The sequence below is a fragment of the Siphateles boraxobius genome, unplaced genomic scaffold, assembly GCF_051911475.1.
Source record: "Siphateles boraxobius isolate OS27281-9 unplaced genomic scaffold, OSU_SipBor_1 19, whole genome shotgun sequence".
NCBI classification, from domain to species: domain Eukaryota; kingdom Metazoa; phylum Chordata; class Actinopteri; order Cypriniformes; family Leuciscidae; genus Siphateles; species Siphateles boraxobius.
This window is the reverse complement of record NW_027508799.1, coordinates 34229664-34254000: the sequence shown is the minus strand read 5'-3', so window position 1 is coordinate 34254000 and position 24337 is coordinate 34229664. Positions and strand designations below refer to the sequence as shown.

The window sequence follows — 24337 nt, the reverse complement described above, 5'->3', positions numbered from 1 at the left end:
AGAAGCGAAAACGAGCGAGAAACACAAACTGCTTTACGGCAATTCGACATAAACACACACGCCGCCCTCAATGTGTGTGATGTATTACACACCTCGGTAGACATAGCTCCTCACGATAAAGTTTGGCCGGCTCCGATAATAACAAATGCACATGAGCAGCGGTAGAAGGGGCGGGGAGGGGCTGCAAGTCAGTTTTTTTACGATAGTGTTGTGAAATATACGCCTCACAGCTGTACGGGGGAGCTCGCTGAGAAAACATTCGACAACAAAGGTGAAAATCAGCGAAGAAATAGCTAGAGTTGCCGAATGCCCCTTTAAATAGCAAATGCATTTGCGCCCATCTGTTCGCCCCAGTGCTGCTGGTCTGAGAACGAGATGTGTTCAAGCGCATTGTTGGTGTCCTGCTAATTTGAGGAACTAAAAAAGACTGAGCCATTGACCAACTGATCCCTGGTCTAAAGTCAAGGGCGCAGTATTTTTTTTGTTATTTAAAGAGTGGATTAGTAATATGAGCCTATAGGCGGGTCCACAACACGCGTACCCTTATTACACACACAGGGCACACAGCAGCACACAAACATGCCAAAAATAAAAGGAATAAAATGTAAAAGATTATTATTGTGTACATAAAGATATGGTGATATCCGGCTTGTCCCGTAGATGGTCTGCTTGCGCTTTAACCTCGCGCACGAGCAGATGCGTTTCCTCGATAGAGAAGCATCCGTTTTTTCCGCTTGCAAATTACGCTGTGTAAATAGCGAATCCGTTATGCCGCAAGTGCAACTGGCTTTTAAAGGGAATGAGAGATGAGACTCTGACTGGTTTATTTCACGATATGCCTAAAACACACCCATTAGTCATTAATAGAATAGGGACAACCCTTTTAGACCATGTGCTGCACGCGCTGACCATTTTTCCCATCGTTAAACTAGCAAACCAGCTTGAGCTGTGATTGGATGATGACCGGTGTCGTGGTCATTCTCAAGTGTAGTGTTGCTGTTGTATCAGTCAGTGGTTAGATCAGGGTATCAGTCAATAAACGGGACAAATAAATTAGGCCTAATATTCGGGACGTCACGGCTAATACGGGACAGTTGGCAACCCTAGTCACAGGTCATCTCACCCGTGTGAAGAAAAATCACCACATAGGTCTATCTTCAGAGAGAGCGGACACACTGAAAACATTTAGAAAGTGTGAAGCCTCATGCGGTCACCATTGATAAGCTGATTATAAGGTCCTTCTAAAAGCCACCACATCTTATGAGAAACAAGTTACTTGACAATTACGTGTGCTTCAGGATATAGGGTGGCAAAAGTGGATTCAGAAATGCACTAAGTGCACTTGCACCGTGCGCTCTAGACCATGCGCTTAGATTGATAAAATAGGGCCTTTTTATTGTCAAATAGTTTTTTCAAGTCAAGTTAATTCAGCGAATCCCTGCTGTAAATCATCAAACTACAGCTTTATGAGTGAAACTGGTGACTTACCGAAATCTGTGATCCAGATGGCTACTTTTTCATAGACGTTGTTGAGAATCATAATGATGACGAAGCTGATGATGGAGGCTGTGATGGAAGTGGCCATCTGAGGGGTGACGTACTCTTTGAACGGCTCCAGCTCCTTGTGTTTCTTCAAATCCGACAAATTCGAGCGCAGCTTCGTAGAGAAAACTAAAAACATCGCCAAGCGATACACGATCACCCCGACCACTGATGCTATAATCAACAGAATCTACAGGAGATCATAAAAAAGCAACAGAGAGATGGATGATGCAACATGAAATGACATTGAAAAGCCATTTTACAAGTGTAATGTGAATGAAAGTGATGATGGCCTAAAACATGTATTAGACTAGGCTTTAAATGTATGATGAGACTGAAAGTGTAATATTACCCAGAATAACACAGTGCTGATGCCACATGACACTCTCATGCACTTCCCACAGGCCGTGTAAGGCACCTTCTCCTTAGACTGTATAAAACAAACATAAAAAAGCATTAAATATGCAGTGTGCTTCTAAGCTTACTTATGAAGTCAAACCACACCTAAAACAATGAATACAGCCACTGCATCCAGTGAAACTCGTACCTTTGTAACAGGGTTAACTCTTTCATGGATGCATTTGGCCTCGTATTCAGGTCGTGGCTGTTCCTCCTGCTGAAAAAACTCCACCGTGTCCCAATCGTGCTCCAGCACGGCCTGGTATCGTTTCCAGAACTCCAAAAACAGTGTCACTGTGAAAGATAAAAAATATTGCATACAAGACGTACCAAGTCATATTTATGAGACGAAAAGCTGAAATTAGGACATTAAAAAGTCAAAATTAATAAATCGAAAATTTAGCATTAAAAAGTCAAAATTATGATAGTCAAAATTGACATAAAAAGTCATAGTTATGACTTAAAAACAATGATATAAAGACAAAGTATATATTTACTTTGTCATAATCAGAATTTTGACCTTTTAAGTTAGAATTTCAACTTTTTAATGTCAAAACGGCAAGCTCCAAACATATTTATGCAATGCATGTAAATGTTGGATTACAAACAATTGCAACACTTTACAATAAGGTCCCAATAGTAAAACGTTTTCTATTGTTAATAAATGGAACCTTATTGTAAAGTGTTATTGAAAAAAATGATTGCATGTTAGTAGTGATTATGATGCACCATGTATCAAAATGACTTGACAATTACGTGTGCTTCAGGATATAGGGTGACCGACCAGATGAGACTCTGTGCATCATGTCACAGCATATGTAATGTTAGTCTGCTAACCCCTTTCCAGAGCCAAAGTTTTGTTCGTACTAAATTTTATTTCAAAGCATATTTGTAAAAGTTTAAATATGACCTTTTAAAATGAAAAGATTGTTTAAATTAAATCTTTAAAGTTTTAATACATTTGTATCTTCTGTTCATCTTTTAGAAGATTACTGTAATGATTTCCCTTGTTTCATGAACCGGTGACCTAAAGTATAATTTTTATTAAACAACGTTTGTTCATTTATATGAAAATATTCAAACAGTATTTTTGTCCATGCAACATGAAGTCACAAAGTTTGTCCAAATTTTATTTTATTTTTGTTTTGTTGCTTTTTTTGTTTTGTTTTTAAGAAATCCTAGGACTCTACATTGCTCTTATTTAGATGAAGTTGTATCTTTTAGAAAATTTTCAGAGATGTGATGTGCCTCTGTGGTCCATGACGCAAAGTTTGTCTTGAGCGAATATTTCATTTTACTCATCTTAATTCAAATCATGATCTTACTTTTCCTACGCTAGCTATCATCTATTGCACGAATGAGGTGTATATCATTTCAACTTTTCGTGTATCTCCCGACCTATCCTTAATCAGTGAAACACACAGGGTGAAACCCTTTACTGAGAATATACTTATGGTTATCTACTCAAAATATATGTCGAATTTTAAAATTTTAGCATTTGCTGATGCGACAGGCGGTCTGTTGGCCGCATGAACAGACTTTGGGGAGAGCTGATGATACAATAGCAGGAAGCATGACCTTTGACCTCGATTTTTTTTTAAAATACCCTACAAGTTAGTCCTTCAGTATTTCAGATGTGTAAATTACAAAACAGCATTTTTCAGCCGAGTGAATCTACACATGAGAGGTCTTCAGAAGTCAACTTCAGGGGTCGTTGGGTTTCCTGAGAATATTTGATTTCCCTTAAAAACCAAAGATTAAGCTAAATGACACTAGTTTTCAGTGTTCCCCCCATAATCAGATACTCTCTATGATTTGTATTACACTTTTTCAAAGGATAATCTTGCTTTAAAGTTTGAACACAAATTTAAAAGCATTTCTTCATATTTGCTGTGTTCTGACACAATGCCATTAATTGGTACAAAGGTTCAATTTCAATTCATTTCCTAGCAAGTATAAAGTAAAAAATATGATAAATATGTCTGATGCAATGTTTTTAAGAAATATGTGTTGCAAAACTCCAAACAGTTCCTCACACAATGACAGCATTAAGGATGGTCAACGGTTCAGGTCAATTGGTGAAAAAACTGCATGTGTACGGTAGTTTTCCAATTTACCCCAAAATTAAATACTGTATTACACTTTTCAAAGGATAATCTAGCTTTAAAAGTTAGAATAAAAAGTTAAAACCAAACATATCTTCATACCTGATGTGTTCTGACACAATGCCATTAACTGGTCCTTTTTGTTTTATAAATGTACATTTCTTATTTCTACAAAGGTTCATGTTACTTTTATCATGACCTTTGAAATCTACTTTATCTTTCGGCGACCTAGAGACAGTCATTCATGCTTTCATCTCAACAAGGCTGGATTATTGCAACGCTTTGTATGCTGGTATCAACCAGTTTTCACTAATGCTTCTTCTTTATATGTATTCAAGTCAGCTCTGAAAATGCATCTTTTTTCTCAGGCCTATTCATAACTGTGTTTATATGTAGCCTTAGTGAGTCAAAATTTTATATGAAATTTGTATGACGTTTGTTTTTATTGTTTTTATTATGTTTTTATTGTGTTTCTGTGAAGCACCTTGGTCAGCAGCAGTAACGTGTTTTAAGGTGCTATATAAATAATAATAGTGACCTTGACCTTGACCTTATCAGCCTGATAAATATGGAGTTATTACACGATGAAACATACCAAATACGTCTGACACAATGTTTTTAAGAAAAAGCGGTGTTTTAAAATTCAACTAAACCAGAGGATTTTTCTTTTGACAGACCTACAGAAATGCATGTTGATTACTAAGTTTCAGGCATAGTGCACACATGCAATGTTCGAGAAAGCTAATATTGGTGTAATCTTTGCGAGGTCTCACCCACAACGCAAAACTTTGTGTTGGGTGATCCAGGCATAGCTTTACTAAAAGAAAATATTATGGAAGTCATTTTCAAACTGTAAGTATACCATATTTTATTTATTAATATTATGGTTTCATGTTGATTTCAAGTTTTTGTTTGTTTGTTATTAACCAATACTTTTATTTTTTAACTAACACTTCAACATCCAGCACAAAATTAAAGAGATGAATGAGCTAAGGATGTTCTCTGACCCCAAATAAACAGATAATGAAATGTTCACAATCTACAATATACAGTTAGATATTCTCCTACTTAGTATGTGTGTAAATAGTTGTTCTTAAATATTTGGGTGTATTTTTACACGCCGACATATTTTGTCACACCGTAGTGATGCAAAGTACCACACGCTTGTAAAGCCTATGGACTGACTTTAAAACATAATCTTTATACTGTGTACACATATGTGAATCATATGTGTCCAAAACATCTATGTAAGATTCAAAAGACCAAATCACTAAGAAAAGAGGATTGAAAAGCACCGTTTATAATAAATACAAAAAAGTTTGCAAATTATGGTTTTATTACTCCATTAGATTTAGTCATCTTGCTCAGATAGCAGATGTCACTGTTTCACATTTTATATGTTGGACTGTATGTTTTAAATTTAACCTAAGGTATTATTTTTACTAAACAGCATCTGTTCAAAAACTTTTTTGAACATTTTTAAAAGTCTTTGAGAGCTGTCAACATTCAGTTTCTAGAGGAATAAATGACAATTAAGAATTTAAGTGATAGTCTCTCTGTTTGAGAATGTTTGACTAAATGATTGATACTTTGTTTAGCGCAACTTTCCCTCTATCTATGATGTTTAATCACACAAAGTATTAACATGAAAAGTAAGTGCATGCTGTTTTACTCTTAAACTATTACGACAGAATCACAACTGACTATTGCACAACTGGTCATCTTGCAAAAAACTAAATACAGCATGAGCCATTTAAAACAAATACAGAAAAAACACTTGTGATCAGTTTTGAATGTTTGTAATTGACATTTTATATACTAGTCGATTACGCTGTTTACATCTTGTTTCTTTTTTGTTTTTGTACAGTTTGGAAAAACTATAGTCTCCGAGCACGGTCAAACATGTTCATGTAGGAATTTATGAAAAACATGAACAAATATAGCATAAAGAGAATTAAATGTCAGTCCTTCTACATGAGAGTGTTTAAGACTAAACAAATCATATTTCTTTTAGAACATTTTTCTGCTATGTCTACGAAACATCGACATGAAAGATGAGTATTGCTGTTTTTCTGTTACCTATAAAAGTATTACACTTCAAACCCGTCTAACTATTACACTTAAAGATGTGCATTTCACAGCACAGTCATAGATACAGTTATTGTGCGTATGTCACTAAACAACAGTTAAGCTAATGAATTACAGTTGATAGGTGGTATTTTTACGTGAAAGGTGGGATGATTCATTTTTTATTCTGTCCACACCAATACATTGACACCAGAGTTTTAGGCATCTGCCTTTTAGGCCTAATCCAGAAAATAGACGACGTGTTTTATGTCTTAATAATTGTTGGATAATTGTCAACATAATTGCTCAATAATTGTCCAAATGAAAACATGTGGTACGCAGTTTTTGGCCTCATCAGCAGAATACCAAAATATTTTAACATGTCATAAATTTCAATTGTTAGATAAATGATTTTATTATTATATCTAACTATCAACAGTTATATGTGAAACAAACTCAGTCGCATTAGTGTTTATATTGAACATTGTTATTGAACCGCATGTTTAACAGCGCTAGTGTTCTCGAGCCTCGTCAAAGTTCACACAAGTCACAAAGTTTTCACCGGAGCATACTGACTCTGAAACAAGACCAAATATTAGCATGTGACATTTTGGACACCTTTGTTTTTTTATGCATCTTTGATTTTGTTTGCATTTCTTCTGAAACGCACTATTTTGAAATTTAACAAATTTAACATCACCATTCTCAATCTATTGCAGCGTGTCTATTTTCCTTACGCTTTGAAAAACAAACTTTGAAAAACAACTATGTTTTCCTAGAATGTGGTCAAGCTGGTAGAAATGTCTTACGCACGTCTCTCTCACACCTATCGCAGGTGTTTCCTGCACCGCCTAATCTACAGCAAAAGAAAACATTTACAAGAGTTGCGAATGCGCGTTTGTACGTTGAAATGTATGCTATTAAATTAAAAATGCCACGAAACAAAGACAAGAAAACATCTTACAATAAGTGACCCTCAAAGTCTGTGCATACTACAAAACACAGTGCGTCCGTGTACAATGATTGATCAGAAAATTACTATTGTCACTTTGTTTGAAGAACAAACTTAAATCAGCTGGTGCTTAACTATTGAAATTATTAAACACCCCTGAATTCGATTACAACGTGTTTTATGCGATATTTATATCACGTTTTAAATTTTAACTCCAGACAATTTAATAAACGCTTCATGGGCTGAACTTTAACATCTTAACAACATTACATATGCTGTGACATGATGCACAGAGTCTCATCTGGTCGGTCACCCTATATCCTGAAGAACACATTATTGTCAAGTAACTTGTTTCTCATAAGATGTGGTGGCTTTTAGAAGGACCTTATAATCAGCTTATCAATGGTGACCGCATGAGGCTTCACACTTTCTAAATATTTTCAGTATGTCAGCTCTCTCTGAAGATAGACCTATGTGGTGATTTTTCTTACAGATACAACTTAAGGAATTATTGAACATTTCACACGGGTGAGATGACTTGTGACACTTCAAATTTCTTATTATTTTACATATCCCCTGATAAATAAAAAAATATACTTTAATTTAGAAACAGTCTTAATAAAAACATTGCATGTGACACAACCTGATGTCTGAGCTCAAAAATAACCCTCATGACTTTCATTGTGTCAAAGTTCAAAAATGAATCAATAGAATATGTCTACTCACGAGATCATACACATTAGCCAATTACTCTATGGTCATAAGTCATTTTCATCCCCGGAGGATACCCAAGGTCATCGCTGGGGCAAGGTCAAGAGGTTAATCAATTATACGGTTGTAGGGTATCTGGCTAAATCATGGGTAGTTCATCTGAACACATATAAATGCACATTCCTTCTGAAATCACAAAGCTTTTAGCCTCTGAACTCATGAAGGCAAATTATGCATTAGGCTCCAGCCAGTCTGCAATAGACGATTCGGGTGACAACTTTATGGCACCCAGAGGTCCAACAGACAACAAGACACCGAGCTTCACAGAGATGTGTTATCACCCAACTCTCCCCCCTTTCTGGCAAGGAAGAACTCAGGGTGAAGACACACACACACACACACACACACACACACACAAAACTTTCACCATATAAAGACTTTATCGAAATATATTTGATATGATTTTATGCGTGTCGGCATGCCCAAGTCAAATGGGAATACATATATTGCTGTTGTAGTTTTAAATTAACTATAACGTGTGTAATTATGTATCAAGCCGTATCTTTTTAATTCCTATGCTTTTTCATGTTTTGTCTGGTACCAATGTAAATCTCGCAGTTTATCCCAGCTGAATCCATATCGTATATTGTGCTGAAATGTATTTTACTATGTTTTATCATCTCTGGAGTAAAATTTAATGCATTTCTGTCACTGTCATAACACATCTAAATCGCCTACGTGACAGGACAAAAGAAATTCTGCCCGCCAAAGTTTCGTTGAATGTCATTGGCCAGGGCTCCCCACAGAGGTGTGGACTTCAGTTCCTTTAAGAGAACTGACACCCCTGCCTCCTCTCTCTCTTACCCTCTCTCCTCCTCCTAGCATCATGTAACGGACCCGAGATTCCACCTCGGGGGATCTTTTCCTTTGTTTCTTTAAGTTTTTATTTTCCATTTCCGAATTCTCCCTTGTTCATTTCCACCGAGGAGTGAAATGAACTTAGCCTGAATCATCCACCGGCAACTTCACCTCAAACGGACATTCAAACTCGCCGCGCTTGGTTCGCTCTGGAACAACGAGCGAACACGTGACACTCCCAGGATCGAGACACACACGCCTTCTTCATATCAGCCACACAACAGAGCTTATGTGCAAGTATTGTAGTTTACTAAGCTTTCATAGCAGTGAGATTTGTTTATCCCCGTTATTGATTTCTTGTGGTCTCTCAGAGGGATTTGTCCAGGTGAATTTTGCAAAACTGTGATCCTTACGGATCTCTCTTTCCCTCTCTTTCTCTCTCTTACTTCTCCTCTCTTCATCATGTTACTGCTCCGCGTGATCCTCCGGGGATCTTTTCTTTTGTTTGTTCAAGTTTTATTTTTCCTTTCTACTTTGTTCCTTTCCTCAGACGAGTAAGTGAACTTAGCCTGAATCGTTTCTTTGGTAATTTTACGCCCGAGACCTTTAAACCTTTGTTCGAAAGTGCGCGCTCCGGACCCATCCGCAGGCCACGCGACTCTTCCACGGAACACATCCACATGCCTTCGAAGCAGCCACACAACGAGCCAGTGCACATATATATATATATATATATATATATATATATATATATATATATTCGTACCGGGCTTTAAGAGCATTAAGATGTGTTTCCCCGTGTTGTCCCTCAAAGGTTTTAAAGTCTGTAATTTGCCACTGATCCTTCCAGATTCTCTCTCTCTCTCTCTCTCTCTCTCTCTCTCATTCTCTCTCTCTCTTTATTGATGCATTCTCTTTCATTGTGTCGTTGCCATTATTGTGTTTGTAAATACATTTATTGTAACGTTAGTAACTGTATACATAGTTTTCCTTTATTAAATGCATTATATTCATTTATTGATTCTGTCTCTCGCTCATATAAAAGTCCCTTTAATGTATAAAGATCCAAAGCTATGTGCTTTACAACATTTATTGATACTTAAACAGTATCGTTATAGACCAGGAAGGTTGTCCCTTGTGGCCAGAGGGATAATATCTCTTGAAAGTCTATAAGTGGGATATTTTTGGTGAGGTTTGATTAGATCGAATGATCAGGTTTGCTGGACAAACAGATGATTCGATTATAAATTAATCCCCTTAAAGATTATCCCGACGATCGATCTATGATAGACATAATTGATATATTAAATATTTAATTATAATCCGTTGTGATTGAGTATTAATATACAATTGAGTTGATAATAAGCTGTCTGTAAAATATAGTCTAATTATGCAATTAATTATAATCCCTTGTGGTTAATTGTAGGGGTGCAACGGATCAAAAAACTCACGGTTCGGATCGTTTCTCGGATCAGAGTAACGGATCGGATCATTTTTCGGATCAGCAAAAAAAAAAAAAAAAAAAATGGCCTCATGTCTGCACCTATAAACACACTGATAGTTAGGCCTTTCACGATTACAAATTTTGCTGGACGGTAAATTGTCCAAGAAATTATTGCGATAAACGATAATATTGATAATAAACGATAATATTGTCGTTCTGAGACCATTTTCATCTAAAATAATGATAATGGCATAATAATGCAGGTATAGCTTTTCAAAGATCAATCAACTTTTATTTCTAAAGACTATTTAACACTGAAAACATTTTAAATATCCGCAATAAATGAACAAAACAACCAAAAACAATAAAAGCAAGGGACTCTCATTCTCTGTTAACAAAAAATGCATGTCTTGTCTTACCAATGTGTGACTTACGTTCACACTGAGAATCATATGCATCATGTACTGTGTGAGCATGCGTCTCATATGAGTATGTGCGCGGAGAGTTTGTGAGTGTGTGCGCTCGCGTCTCATTGAATTTGTGCGCGAGTTTCTGTGTGTGTGTGTGCTCGCGTCTCATATGAGTATGTGCGTGGAGAGTTTGTGTGTGCGCGCGCGCGTCTCATATGAGTATGTGCGCGAGTTTGTGTGTGTGCGTGCGTCTCTCATATGATTATGTGCGTGGAGAGTTTGTGTGCGCGCATCTCGCGTGTGTAGAGTTTGCGTGCATGTGCGTGAGCGACTTTAGGTGTGTCTTTGTGCATTTCATATGTTGTTTGAGCATTCAGCAGTATACATGTATGTTTGACTACTTAGTATGTGTATGCAAGCGTTTCATATATGTGTGCGTGAATGAAGTTTGATTTAAGCCCTAGATGGCACCTTATATGAGGGAGAGAGAGAGCGCTCGCGAGAGAGAGAGAGAGAGAGAGGGACGAGCGAGGGGTAGTGCTGCGCGAATGCCGTTTGTGATGGCTTTAGCCCAGTCTGATTGTGCAACAAGGGGCTGCTTAAATGCTGCAGTGATAAGCGGTTGTTGAGCAGCCTTAGTTTTCACTCCTGTCAGTGAAACATCGGGGTGATGTCGCTTCAAATGCGTGGCCATGCTGCCACAGTGCCTACACATTGTCACGGTTTTATCCACTAACCTCTTTCCTTCATCATTATATTTGACAGGGAAGCCAAAATACAGGGGATTTAAATGACGCGGGGCGTTCAAGCTCCTCCGTTCCTCCGCTCGCCATGACCACGCTGTGTGTGGACTGAACATGCGCACAACTTTTTTTTTTTCATAAATCAATCCGCGGATCACGTGTGTGCCGAACCGAAGATATTGATCCGAACGGATCACGGATCAATGATGATCCGTTGCCCCACTAGTTAATTGTCTAGATACACATATGAATACAGATGCAGGGAAAATATTATCCCTTTTTGGGAGATTTAACATGTATGATTATCTGGGTCAAACCGTATGAATAATTATTAATTGTGATATTACTAATTTTGAATACGTATCCCCAAAGCCTGACCCAGGTAATTCCTTACACGGTAATCAATCATTTTGACAAATGGTGCATCATAATCACTACTCATGTTCCAAGCTGGTTCTCGGCCAGAATAAGTTCAGCCAATGTTGATGTTAAAGCATTGTTAATGCAATGTTGAGTAATCAAAGGTTTAGCATAATGAGGCTAGGATTAGGGTTCAAATGTGTATGAGATCATGTGACCAGTGTATGACATCACTCACCCCAAACAGACATGAAAACAGCAAACACTAAAGTCCCATAGTTATCAAATACACACAGTCTCTGTGGAGTAAAACGAGAACAGAAACACATCATCAGTGCAAACACAGAAGTTAAAACCGAGATCAGACAGGAAATCCCCAAATCCTCCAGACGAGATGCTGTGAAATATGCAACATGTGTAAAGAGCGCTGATGTAATATCATAAGTTTGCATTATTCTCAACTAAAACCTGAAAGGATTTTTCCATTGGCTATTGGATTATGGCAGAAAATAAGCTCTGTGATCAACAAACGCTTATGATTCTTACACGTACTGTTTATCATGATAATCTTCACAACTTGAGGTCTAAATACAACTGGGAGCAGTTAAAAGCAAAACGTAGGCAAAAAAAAACCTACATAACAGTCACACGACTTCAATCAAAGACTTTAGATATACAAAAAGGGTGCACTCATATTATTTATAACTGGGAGAAAGTTCAATAAGCAATATGGCGGAATTAGTCCCGCCTTCTAAATAAAGTAATGTCGAAGCTGCTTTGACATACACTCTAGTTTCTAACGTTTTATTGGTTAATGTTTCTAATTAGTTTCGTTCCTTCATGTAAAAATGTGTGTGGAATGACAATAAATGACCCTTGAACCTTGAAAAGAGTCGTAGTCCTATTTATTTAATCGCACAAGATCTCAAATGTTGGTTTGATCGTTCTGAAATGCCTAACCCCAAGTCTGTCATCAAAATGGTTGGGAATAATGACCTCCCAGAAGCGTCTTACACAATTGCGTTAACACAAAAGTGTTTATTACACGACTGTGTATATTATAGCATTTTGTAATTTATGATGATATATGAAAAAAGGACCACAGACTGCAGCAACTTGCATTTTTATTACAGATACTTTGCGCAAATTTCCCAGGAAGAGACTATTTTGTTCTCTTGAACACATGAGATGTAAACGGCGACTTATTTGCAGAAGTTAAATTTGCAACTTTGGATGGAAACATGGCTATTGACTTCAGGACAATGGAACCCGAAGTGCTAAAATGCTCGTTTCTGTGTTTCGGCCAAGCGGCAACCTTCCTCTCTCTCTCTCTTGAATACAACACTGAAGTGACTTAAACGGCAATTCATCGACTGGCCACTAGAGACCGGCTCCAAAAGAGAGTCAATCCCATAAACCCCCATGTTAAAATGCCCAACTTTACAGCAGAAAAAACCATGTTTACAGCCTGGTGCAAAAAGTGGTTTTGGTCTATGTAGCTAATTTTGCCCTTCATGAAAACTGTGAGGGGGTGAATTTTTTTTATAACTCATCCGTTTAAGTTATATTAAGCCTTAAAGTTGTGCATGGTGACACTCAAACTTGAGTGACAGGTGGATTGCCGCTGATGTCACTACTAGCCGTTTGTCTGCTGTTTGTTAGCGTCATGTCACCTCAGCTAATCCGCCTTGCTGCCGTTTTCGGTTATCCGGGAGTGATGCTGCCAAGATGGCGACGACTGGCTCCGCCCACTTTAGGCTTCAAAAATGCTCTTCAGAAACACTACAGGTGACATCATGGACTCTACGTCCATATTTTTTTTACAGTCTATGGTTTAGGCCAAAAAGCACTTTATTTAACTACTCACTTTAGAGGACTCACACGTGATGTTCAGCCTCCAGTACGGACAGTCTTTATCACACTGCGGGCACATGACGATCTGTCCACCAATCAGAGGGTCGCACACCTCTTTGCTGCCCAAACAGAGTTATAATCAGTGAAAGTAAATTGTAAGTGCATTAAAAGTACTGTGAATTGTATCAGAGCATAACGGCATGATGTTATGAGAGAGCTGTACCTCCATGTGCTGCTCTCTCTGGTTTTGAATCCGTATATGAAACAGCCGAGGCCGACTGCAGCCGCGAGGGACAACATGACCGTGTAGAAACCCAACCAGGCAAAATAAATGCCGATCTTCTCGCCGAAATACTTCCTAAAAGCAAGATCAGGTGCGTATTAACGAAACTGAACTGTCTTTAGCTAAGCTGCTTTACAGCTGTATCAAAGTTATTTCATAATTGATGATCTTGAACTGAATTGAATCAACATTGAACTGAATGATACTATTGTTTTCTGTACAGCTGCATCGAACTCGTTTCATATATGATGAATTTGCATTATCCCTCATTTAGAGGTAAGCAAAAGTCAGACTAAAGACTAAAACACAAACTGCATGAATGCAATAGTCTTCTGACACAAACACACACCTGATCAGGTTCAGTGGCTGCATCTTGTAGAAGCTCTTGGGATTCGCCCACTCGTTGTAAAGCAGAAATCGTTCATTTGGGCAACTGGGCTCTTTAGATTTCACATTAAATCTGCACTGTTACATAAAATGCAAAAACACCAGCAAAAAGCATGTTAGCATTTAATACTGCAGTAAAGTACTCGTGCATCACCTCAGTCACTCTACATGAACTACATCCAGTTTAAACAACTTTTTTTTTACAGTGTCCTTGTTACATATATTACATGTACTTACTATAATAAATGATGCATAATTACATGCAACGAGCCCCAAATCAAACCCTAATCTTAACCCTACCCTATAGTCAGTACAAGTGTTAATTAATATTACTTAAATGTATAATAACGCTGTAACAAAGACACCTTAAAATAAAGTGCAACCCTTTTTTACTCACTACTATAGTATTGCACTATAAGATATATTATTTATTTATTGCATTTAACTATTTTTTATATTTGATTTATTTATATTTATTTGCTATATTTATACATTTTATTATTTATTTATTATTAATTTAGTCAAATGTATTTAGGTTGCTAGTAAGTAATTTTTTTTTAATTATTTATTTATATTAACAGTTTTCCTGTAGACATTTTTTTTAACACAGCTACTATTAAAATGTATTATTAATTTTTTTATATGCAGTTACATTTTATTTATAATTGATTTAGTTAAATAATTTATTATGTTTATAACAAAGTTTAGTTAGCTAGTATCTACTAGCTAGTTTTTATTATTTATTACACACACACACACACACACACACACATATATATATATATATATATATATATATATATAAAATAGATTTTAGTAGTATTTTGAATTAGCTTTTTTGTTTTTTACTTTTATTGTTGATTAATTGTAGTCATTTTTATGTGCCTTTGTAATTTTATTAGTGTTTTGAAATATTACTATTTAGGTTATATTTATTTTTAATATAAAAATAAATATTTATTTTTGTGCTTAAACTTCAGTTAGTTTAAGTTTTTCATGTTATATATATTTGTTTTAATTTGATTTCAGCTTTATTTCAATTACATTTTTTAAAAAATAGTTTTAGTAAACTGTATTAACCCTAACTGTGACTGGGGAAAACATGTTGATATTTTCACCTGTAGTGTCTGATGGTTACTTACATCATGTAATGGATACGCATCTTGGTACACGCCTCCGTTCAGCAGTTTGGAGAAGCCAAACTTCCTCACGTTTCCTTTGACATCATACGGAGCTCGGTTGAGGACGTAGTACGCCTGTAACCAACGGTATATCAGTAAGAGACAGGTGAAGGTAAAGTGTAAGCGACTCTTAGGGCCCTATTTTAACGATCTAAGCGCATGGTTTAAAGCGCACGGCGCAAGTGCACTCAGGGCATGTCCGAATCCACTTTTCCTAGTTTAACGGCAAGAAATATGGCCGGCGCTCCCGGCGCATGGTCTAAAAGGGTTGTCACTATTCTCTTAATGAGTAATGGGTGTGTTTTGGGCGTAACATGCAAAAAAAAAATCAGAGTCTCATCTCTCATTCTCTTTAAAAGACAGTTGCACTCGCAGGTTAAAGCGCAAGCAGACCATCTACAGGACAAGCCGGATTACACCATTTTTTTGTACACAATAATAATCTATTACATTTTAATCCTTTTATTTTTAATGTTTTGCATGTTTGTGTGCTGCAGCGCGTCCCTGTGTGTGTAATAAGCAGAGTGTGTGTCTAATAAGCAGAGTGTACGCACGTTGGGGCCCCGCCTATAGGCTCATATTACTAACGCACTATTTACACATAGCCGGGTATTTAGTGAAACGAATATTCCCCCCCCCCTCTGTTTTCAATAATAACATTGTGCACACAACATCGTTTTCAAAAATGTTGTCACTTACATCAATCCACATAAATATACCGTCGAGCGCCATCATAACTATGCCAAACTGGGCGCTCACATGACGTGAAGCATTTTCTGGCGCATAATGTGACGTTTGAGAACCTAAAACCCCGTTTCTCCAAGTTTACACGGCAAAACATAACCGGCGTTATCAGAAATCTCCACTTTGGCCAGAATTTTTAGAAAAAATACACTATAGACCGGTATAAAATAGCTTTGTGAAACCGGCCCCAGGTCTCAGTTGGTCAATGGCTCAGTTTATTTCAGTTGCCTCAAAATAGCAATACGTCAACAATGCGTCTGAACACACCTCGTTTCAGACCAGCAGCCCATGGGAGCACAAATAGGTGCAAACGCATTTAAACAACGTGTAAAATGAAACCTGCGTCAGGCTGAAACTAGCAAAAAACACTTGCGTTGCGCCGCGCCGTGTGTACGATGGGGCCCTTAAGATGTTCAACGCACCATTCTGGTCCTCATGGCTGGCGTGAAGAACTGATCTCTGTCCTTCACGCAAAAATGGTTCAGCTGATCCTTCCTGAAGGGGGCCGTGAAGTAGTCCTTCTCCTTAGCAATGATGTCTTCGCTGGGGTAGAAGTGCTTGGTGATGCAGTTGTACCCGGAGGATTGTGGGGCCAGATCATTGAGCTGGATGGGCAGTCTGATATGCAGGACTTCAGCGTAAGAACACAGCGTCTCAAAAGGCATGTGCAGTTTCACATAGAACATTTTCTCATCTATCACCTGCAAAACACAGAGAGATGGGAAACTTTCCCATCAGTGCTACAGGAAGGTGCACATGCCTTTGTCTAAAACAATAGCATTCCTGCAGATCAGATCAACAGGTTGAGACAAGTCCGGCTGTATCCTTCCTGAGAATCCATATTTACATGTGGAACTGATATAAAGCAGGCATAAATGAAGTAGGTAATTACAAGAATGTCAATAAAGAAAGAGAAACTGCGGGTCTGATACTTATGGAAGAAAAACATGTCTAGAGGAAGTCTTATTTAAATGTGCGATTAAACAACTTACGGATTGTGTCGCCTCCAATTCCACACCAAAGTCCATCAGGCTTCCTTCAAAACACTCTCTTCGTTTTTGCTAGATAATAAATAAAAAAGAGAGAAGAGATAAAAACTCGCTGATTTTGCTGTGTATGAATGATGATGTTGTTAGGAAAATAGCCTGGGGCTTGAGTTCGGTTTAGTGATTAAGGTTTCTAGTATGTGTGTGAATCTCACCAGTTACTACTCATTTAGGGTTTTAAGTTGGCATGAAATGAAAATACACATCTAATGTTTATTGATAAGAAGAGGAATAACAAAATCAAGGCATAACAATACACAACAAAACAGTAAAAATATATATGTGTGTGTGTGTTTGTATATATACTGCTTGTGTGTATACATACATATATTTGTGTTGTCAAATCGATTAATCCTATCAAACACAATAGTTTTTTATATATGTGTCTATATATATATATATATATATATGTGTGTAATTATTAATATATACACATATACATTTATATATAATAGATACATGCATACATACAAACACACAAATATACATACATATACATAAGATATATATATATACAGTGGATAGTGTAAGTGAACACACTCATGCTAAAGTTGCATAAAAAGAGGAATAAAAAAATCATCTATTGGTAATTGATCTTAATGCCTTAATTTAAAAAATGAGGAAAAATCCAACCTTTAAGGACACCAATTTTCTTTGTGTGTAAATAATGTATCTTAAATAAATAAATGTTCTTCCTTAAAATACAGGGTGCGTAAGTCAGGACACCCCTATGTTAAATTCCCATAGATGCAAGCATATTTTTATTTTTAAAGGCCAGTTATTTCATGGATCCAGGATAATATGCATCCTGATAAAGTTCCCTTGGCCTTTGGAATTAAAATATCCCACATCATCACATTCCCTTCTCCATACCTAGAGATTGGCATGGTGTTATTTCAGTTAGCCTAATAGCTGGTATGATTTGCATTGAGAGATGTTTTTTTTTTTTTGTATTGAGAGGAATGTGATGATGTGGGATATTTTAATTCCACACACACACACACACACACACACACACACACACACACACACACACACACACACACACACACACACACACACACACACACACACACACACACACACACACACACACACACACACACACACACACACACACACACACACACACTTATGTTAGATGCGATTAATCGATTTGACAGCCCTTTATATTTATATCTATATTATGCACGTTTCATTTTAACTTTTTCTTTTATTTCATAATATTTAGTGACAGACTTTTCTCTGGTTACACAAGCAGCAATTCTTCAATGGTTAATGCACTTAAACTCCAGCCCCTACCATATTTTGAGTGCCATCCCCACAACACAGCATCCAATCAACAACCGATGCATATAACCAAGTCTCCGCCCCACTGTTTTCCATCAATAATGCGTTATACTCGGATGTATGTCACAATACGGAAGAAAACATCTGTTGCTACTTCCGTTTCTTACTGACTTATTATTAGGTTAAGTGTCGAGGGCTAGGAGTTTATGTTAGTCATGAAGATTAGTAAATGAAGTGTTCATGTGATCTTGACTTACTTTTCTGCTATAAAGTGAGCCTCTTTTCTCTGATACATTTTTAGACTCATCTTCATAGACCAAAACAAGGTCGATCTTTCTCATTCCGTCATTGAAAAACAGCGAGTCTGAGTTTCCATTGAAATCAACCTGCAAACGACAAACTGATATCACAGGAAGCTCAAAGTCATCTCTATTTAGTCATGCAAAAGATCTTATATGAAATAAAAGGCCATTAAAGTTCCTTAATAAATGGCTTTGGGCTACGGAATTAATTCTCCTAAAATTCTTCTAGTTTTGTCTTTGTCAAGATGGACAGAAAAGAAACAAACCTGTTTCACTTTTGGTGCAGCTTCACCATCTGGTCTAGATTTGTATGTTGGCACCTGTTCAGAATAGTCTGGGAAAAAAGCATTAAAATTTTTTTTAAAGGAAACATCCAACAGGTGAATCACAACTTCTGTGATGAGATATGAACCTGCAGCCCTTGCCGATTATAACTAACAAGTAATAATACATCAGCATACTTAAATTAATTATTGATTACATAATATTTTCAATGCATTACAGCATTAAACATTTTCCCTTCAAACAAATCAAACTGCATTACACTCGGCATGTGAACACTTTGGAATTCTCTGATTTAATGTTTACTTACAGTGAAGGGAAAACCCAACCAAAACAAACTAACCAGAGAGCAAAGCATAATGGGAAAAATTAACTCAAATCAGATGTTGCTCGGCTGGATGGAAAATGTCTATAGCAACGGCCTGAAAACAGCCCGTACAAGGAAAACTCATCTGTCCCATCACGCCTCCACCACACAAACTTATTCCAGCTAATGAAATTAAACTGTCCATAAAACATTAGCAGGGCTGACACAAAGGAAAATCCTTAGTGCATTTCAGACACGTGTATATGTGCAATGAATATCACCATATATTGTTAATAAAAAAAAGTACAATTGAATCACATTTTTGTGCAGTTCTTGCAGTAAAATGCACCAGAATCAAAAGTAGGGCAAAGGAACTGACATAATTGAGCATTAATATTGACACAAAATACATAAAACACATGCATGCATTTAGTTTGAATCAAAAGTAATGTCAATATTATCAGTAAAGAGAGTTTAGATGGCCATTGTCACGATGTGGTGTAAACAGAAGAAGGCGTAGGAGTCCAAAAGGTCAAATTCCAACACTTTACTAATAATACAATTCAGGCAGGTACAGACAGGCAGGATAACACACGTTAAATACGACTAACTACAGACAAAGGACTGACTGAACTGAAGGAACTAAATACACACACTGATGAACTGAAACAGGTGACACAGATGAAGGTAATTAACAAGACACAGGTGATGAAGATGGACTGATGACGGTTGGCATGGTAACAGAAGAGTGGCGGGAAAACAAAAAACATGTGACTAATGAAAACAGAAGATCCAACCGACACAAACGTGACAGCCATGAAGAGGATGGTGGTGAAGTGTGTAACTTGTCTTTCTGGTTAGGGCGTTTTGTATTGTTTCGGGCTGACATGCAAATGTGTTCGAGACGAGTACTTTACTTTTAATATGAATTCTCTGCAACAAAACGAGTTTGAGCACATTATTTATGCGTTTATAGCTCTGAAATACGACCGATACCTTCTTGTAGCTCACCACGCCTGCTGCACAGAAAAGGAAACTAAAAATGTGAATCCAGGTAACAGGCAATCTTCTGTGAACTTTTGATAACGTTCAGGCAAGGTTTCTCGTCAAGTCATGAACAAACATTCTTCCAGTGACATTAATAGAACGTTCGTGTTACATTTTTTAAGTAATGTTAGGCTACTGGTTGTTTCAGAACGTTCAGAGAACATTCAAAAGTAGCATTCCCAAAACGTATAAGTTACAGAATTCTAAAATGGAACGTTCGCATAGCCGAGAAAAAAAAGTTTTAAAACATTAACAAAACTTAAAATAGAACGTTGACAAAACGTTCTTAGAACATATTTTTGTGAGCCAGGACTTTGAGTCCCCTTTCTCTCTGAATCATGTAAGACTGCGATGTATTGTTGTAAAGATGCAGAACTCACCCAGTTCGGACATTAAACACATCTCAACATCTCCATTCTCTGTTTCTGAGTCCAGCTCATGAATGTCTTCTTCACTCATTCTTAAAACTATGCACAAAACACTTGAGAAAGCAACGCAACATGTAGGCTAACAGATAATAACAGGAGTCCGTACAGCACAGATGCGCAGCTGCAATACAAATCACTGGGTGAAAGAAGCCAATCCGTGAAGTTTCCCCTGCCGGTCCGAACTCGCTGAGACTGAGTGTAGGTGGGGTCGGAAGACGGTTTTAGGGGTATAGGCCATAGGCTAGCAGACTGTTATTGCATAACAATTCGAGGCTGCAGCTACTTGATAGTTTCCGCATTTGCAATAATTCCAGACTTTTGTGTTTGACAACAGTTTATACATAGCCTACAGACAGTTCATGTCTACAGTCTATATAAAAGGTACATCTTTTTTTCAGAACAAGTCATTGTTTATATTTTTCTATCACTAGTTAACGCATATATTAAAACTAATAACTCTGCATATTGTTTGGTTAAACAACTTAAAACGATAAAACGTATTTGCGGACTAGGAAACGATTTCCGTGTCTTCGATTTCACACATGTGGGACCGAAGTGTCTTAAAACACGGTTCAGCACCTTTGATATCTTGTAATCCTTATAATTTATAATTTATTATATAGTTTATTAATATACATAGTGGAAAACTACATGGTGATGCTAGCACCCAAATGCATCAGTATCATAGTGAGTCTACAAGCACAATGTATGAAAATGTCATGATTAGGCTACAAATATACCTTTACATAAAACCTTTGCATTTGAATTTGAGAAGATAATGTGGTCTAATCTAGCCTTGGTGCTCCGAATTTGTATAGTGTATGGAAGTTGTTTATGATTATGATTAGTCTTGTCTCTCATGCACTGCTGTGGGAAGAAATGACCACAGAGTAAAAAGGACTATAGTCAAGCTGCTTCAAAGTTTATTGTTCAGCTGTCAGATTAGGTAGGCATTTTTGCACACAGCGGTGAAGGTGGTTTATTCTTTAAGATCATCATTTTCGTCATGACATTTGTCGCATCCACACGCAGTTAAAAACCGCTATCACCCTTGTGGTAAAAAAAAAAAAAACACAGTTTTTTTTTTTTTAAAGAAAGTTCCTGTTTACATCTGTTACCTTGGGTACATCTGTGCCCTTCCTGTTCCTTATAATGAAATATATGATACAAAGCTGCCAGCTCTCAGGCATTCAGTTTTCACTCAGGCAGTGAAAATAATACAACGGGCTGACAGAAGACAGAGGTAACTTTTGACATGAAACTCAGCTTCAACCGCGGAAAGACGTTAATAAAACAATAATTACAATGAATATATATATATATATATATATATATATAGCTTCTATGTCATTTTTACTCTTCAAAGTGTACACTTGCAGGTGTTGATTATAATTAATTTACTGTTAGGCCCATAAATAATAAGGATAAACAATATTTAAAATGTATAGCCTATAATTAGGCTATCTAACATCTCATTAAAAATTAACCACAAAACAACATGCCAAATGGTGGGATATCTATGGCATAAAAAAATTGTCAGAACGTCGTCTCTCAGTTGCTGAATGTCGCGCAACAGCGTTTATAGCTACAGCCCCTGTCATTGTTACAATGTTGCGAGCACGTAGACAGTGGCTGGAACGTAAATGTGTTTGCTGTGAAGGGATTCGAACAAAGAACTCCATGTATGACTGGCAAGCGATGAACCACTGAGCCGTTCAACTGAGTTGGTCAAATTCGGTAGATTTTTTTTTTTAGTTTGGATACAGCATAAAGGGTCCTTCGGCCCAAATGGACCCGACGCATTTAAATATTTATTTTTTAAAAATCATAGCTTCATCGGAATGGTCTGAAATTTGGTGACTTTTTTGGTACTTGGTATATGACATCCAAAAAAATTGGGGACAGGATTTTAAGTGGTTGTAAAAAAAATTGTCACACTCAGGACCTTCGGGTCCAAATGGACCCGGATAGGAAATGAATGGCAAATTGGCAAAAATGTGAAAATACCGAGTTTTTTTGTGCGTACAATCTACAAATCAGCCACGATCCAGAAAATAAAGCACACAACAGTGAAGGGGTGAACCTATAAAACATCAAGAGTGCAAAACAGACACACACACACACACACACACACACACACACACACACACACACACACACACTTTTATACATAAACAAACTAATAAATTCAGATTACCTATGTGTTTTGCATTTTTAAAATGCTCAGTTTGTCCACCAGATGGCATCCATCTCATTTCAAAAATTGCTTTCATGAGGTCTAGGCTTGACTCTAAAATGAAATACAGCTTTAAAAAAAACAAAAAAACAAATTTTTTAAATAATTTTCTATTATATTCAATCGGGGGAAAACTGGGGGGAAATGGGTCATATTTATTGCATAAATATTAATTATAAATCATAAAATTCTCAAAACACCAAAAAAGAAAAGAAAAAATATTATAAAAAACAAGTAAAACATTTTTTTTTAATGATTTTCTTTTACTAAATATGAATCCCACCCTTCCGGCCCATTTGGACCCGAAGGTCCTGAGTGTGACTCTGAAATGAAGGACCCCAGAGGGTTAAGAAAATATCGGCTAGTCTACTATTCATAACAATAGTGGGATTTGATTTCGAACTCTGGACTCCATGGTTAAAACGTAACGGAGTGAATCCATTCCATAACATTCCATATTTTAGTGGTTTCTCACATATTTTTTATGTCAAATATACTGAGTGCCTAACGGACTCTTAACACAGAACTATTAACACAATAACACATCAGTCAAATTTATTTGGTTCCAAGACTTTCAACAACTAAGCAAGGGCAACAGTCATCTGCAGATTACCCAACAAAACAAAACCTTTGTAGGCTATAAAAACACAACTAAACATCATGAAATAATTCTCATTAAGGTAATGTGTAATTATATCAGACATGTGCAGTTTTTAATATATTTTATGTCTCCTGTCTAGGCTTAAGAAAGCAAACTTAACACTGTGTTTGTGTGGGAACTCGGTTGTGTCAAAGTGACCCGCATTCTCAAAGTGTCTAGAGAAAGCAGGTCAGGACTAAATATATCCTTCAGGACATGCAATAACAAACTTGGTCTGTGTCTCGCAGCGCTACGTGGTGCATGACATTTCTTCTGATTATCGGTTATCATAAACTGTCAGAACAGAGTTACACCAAAATTAATGCGAGTTTTATAATCCATCTGCATGACTGAAGTTCTCTGAAGTTTGTTCGTGTGTCTGACCTCTGAAACACAATGGACTACATGGAACAAATGGATGAAGATCTGCTCATTGAGTTTGGTATTCAAATGAGCCTCCAAGATGCTTGCAGTTTGTCTGTTTTGAATGAACCACTAAGGTACAGTACACACAAACATCTTGCATGCTCAGCATTTATTTATTTCAAGGATATTCCAAACATATTTAAATGTCTCATGCAGCACTTTAGAATCAGCCAGTGATGAAAACCTCAAGATTTTATCGGCTATATATCAAGGTACTTCATATGTGCGGCCTTTTATCTGATCATCAATGCTCTGATTAGGCAATGGCTTGATAGTTGATATTCTGCATGTGC

The 24337-nt window shown here is 37.0% G+C and overlaps 2 protein-coding genes across 4 annotated transcripts in view; one reads left to right on the top strand and one right to left on the bottom strand.

Moving 5' to 3' along the window:
• ano6 (anoctamin 6) overlaps positions 1-21064 on the bottom strand; it is a 26731-nt gene extending 5667 nt beyond the window's left edge. For both annotated transcript variants that reach the window (XR_013205431.1, XM_077235204.1), the window contains exons 1-13: positions 20695-21064; positions 18945-19012; positions 18634-18762; positions 17033-17101; positions 16463-16741; positions 15258-15371; positions 14078-14193; positions 13669-13803; positions 13459-13564; positions 11830-11890; positions 2090-2235; positions 1895-1972; positions 1489-1732 (exon numbers count right to left, since the gene is read on the bottom strand). Coding sequence is in view for 1 of the 2 variants with exons in the window: in XM_077235204.1 (XP_077091319.1) it covers positions 1489-1732; positions 1895-1972; positions 2090-2235; positions 11830-11890; positions 13459-13564; positions 13669-13803; positions 14078-14193; positions 15258-15371; positions 16463-16741; positions 17033-17101; positions 18634-18762; positions 18945-19012; positions 20695-20773 (1624 nt within the window). In the remaining variant the exon portion in view is untranslated. The remainder of the gene's footprint in view (positions 1-1488; positions 1733-1894; positions 1973-2089; positions 2236-11829; positions 11891-13458; positions 13565-13668; positions 13804-14077; positions 14194-15257; positions 15372-16462; positions 16742-17032; positions 17102-18633; positions 18763-18944; positions 19013-20694) is intronic.
• Positions 20123-24337, top strand: part of asb15b (ankyrin repeat and SOCS box containing 15b) — an 18412-nt gene continuing 14197 nt past the window's right edge. Inside the window, exons 1-3 of one of the 2 annotated variants that reach the window (XM_077235206.1) lie at positions 20123-20321; positions 23975-24118; positions 24201-24256. In XM_077235206.1, coding sequence (XP_077091321.1) covers positions 24015-24118; positions 24201-24256 — 160 coding nt within the window. In that variant the 5' untranslated portion in view covers positions 20123-20321; positions 23975-24014. Of the gene's footprint in view, positions 20322-23781; positions 24119-24200; positions 24257-24337 lie in introns of those variants that run through there. The other variant, XM_077235205.1, reaches the window with a different exon arrangement.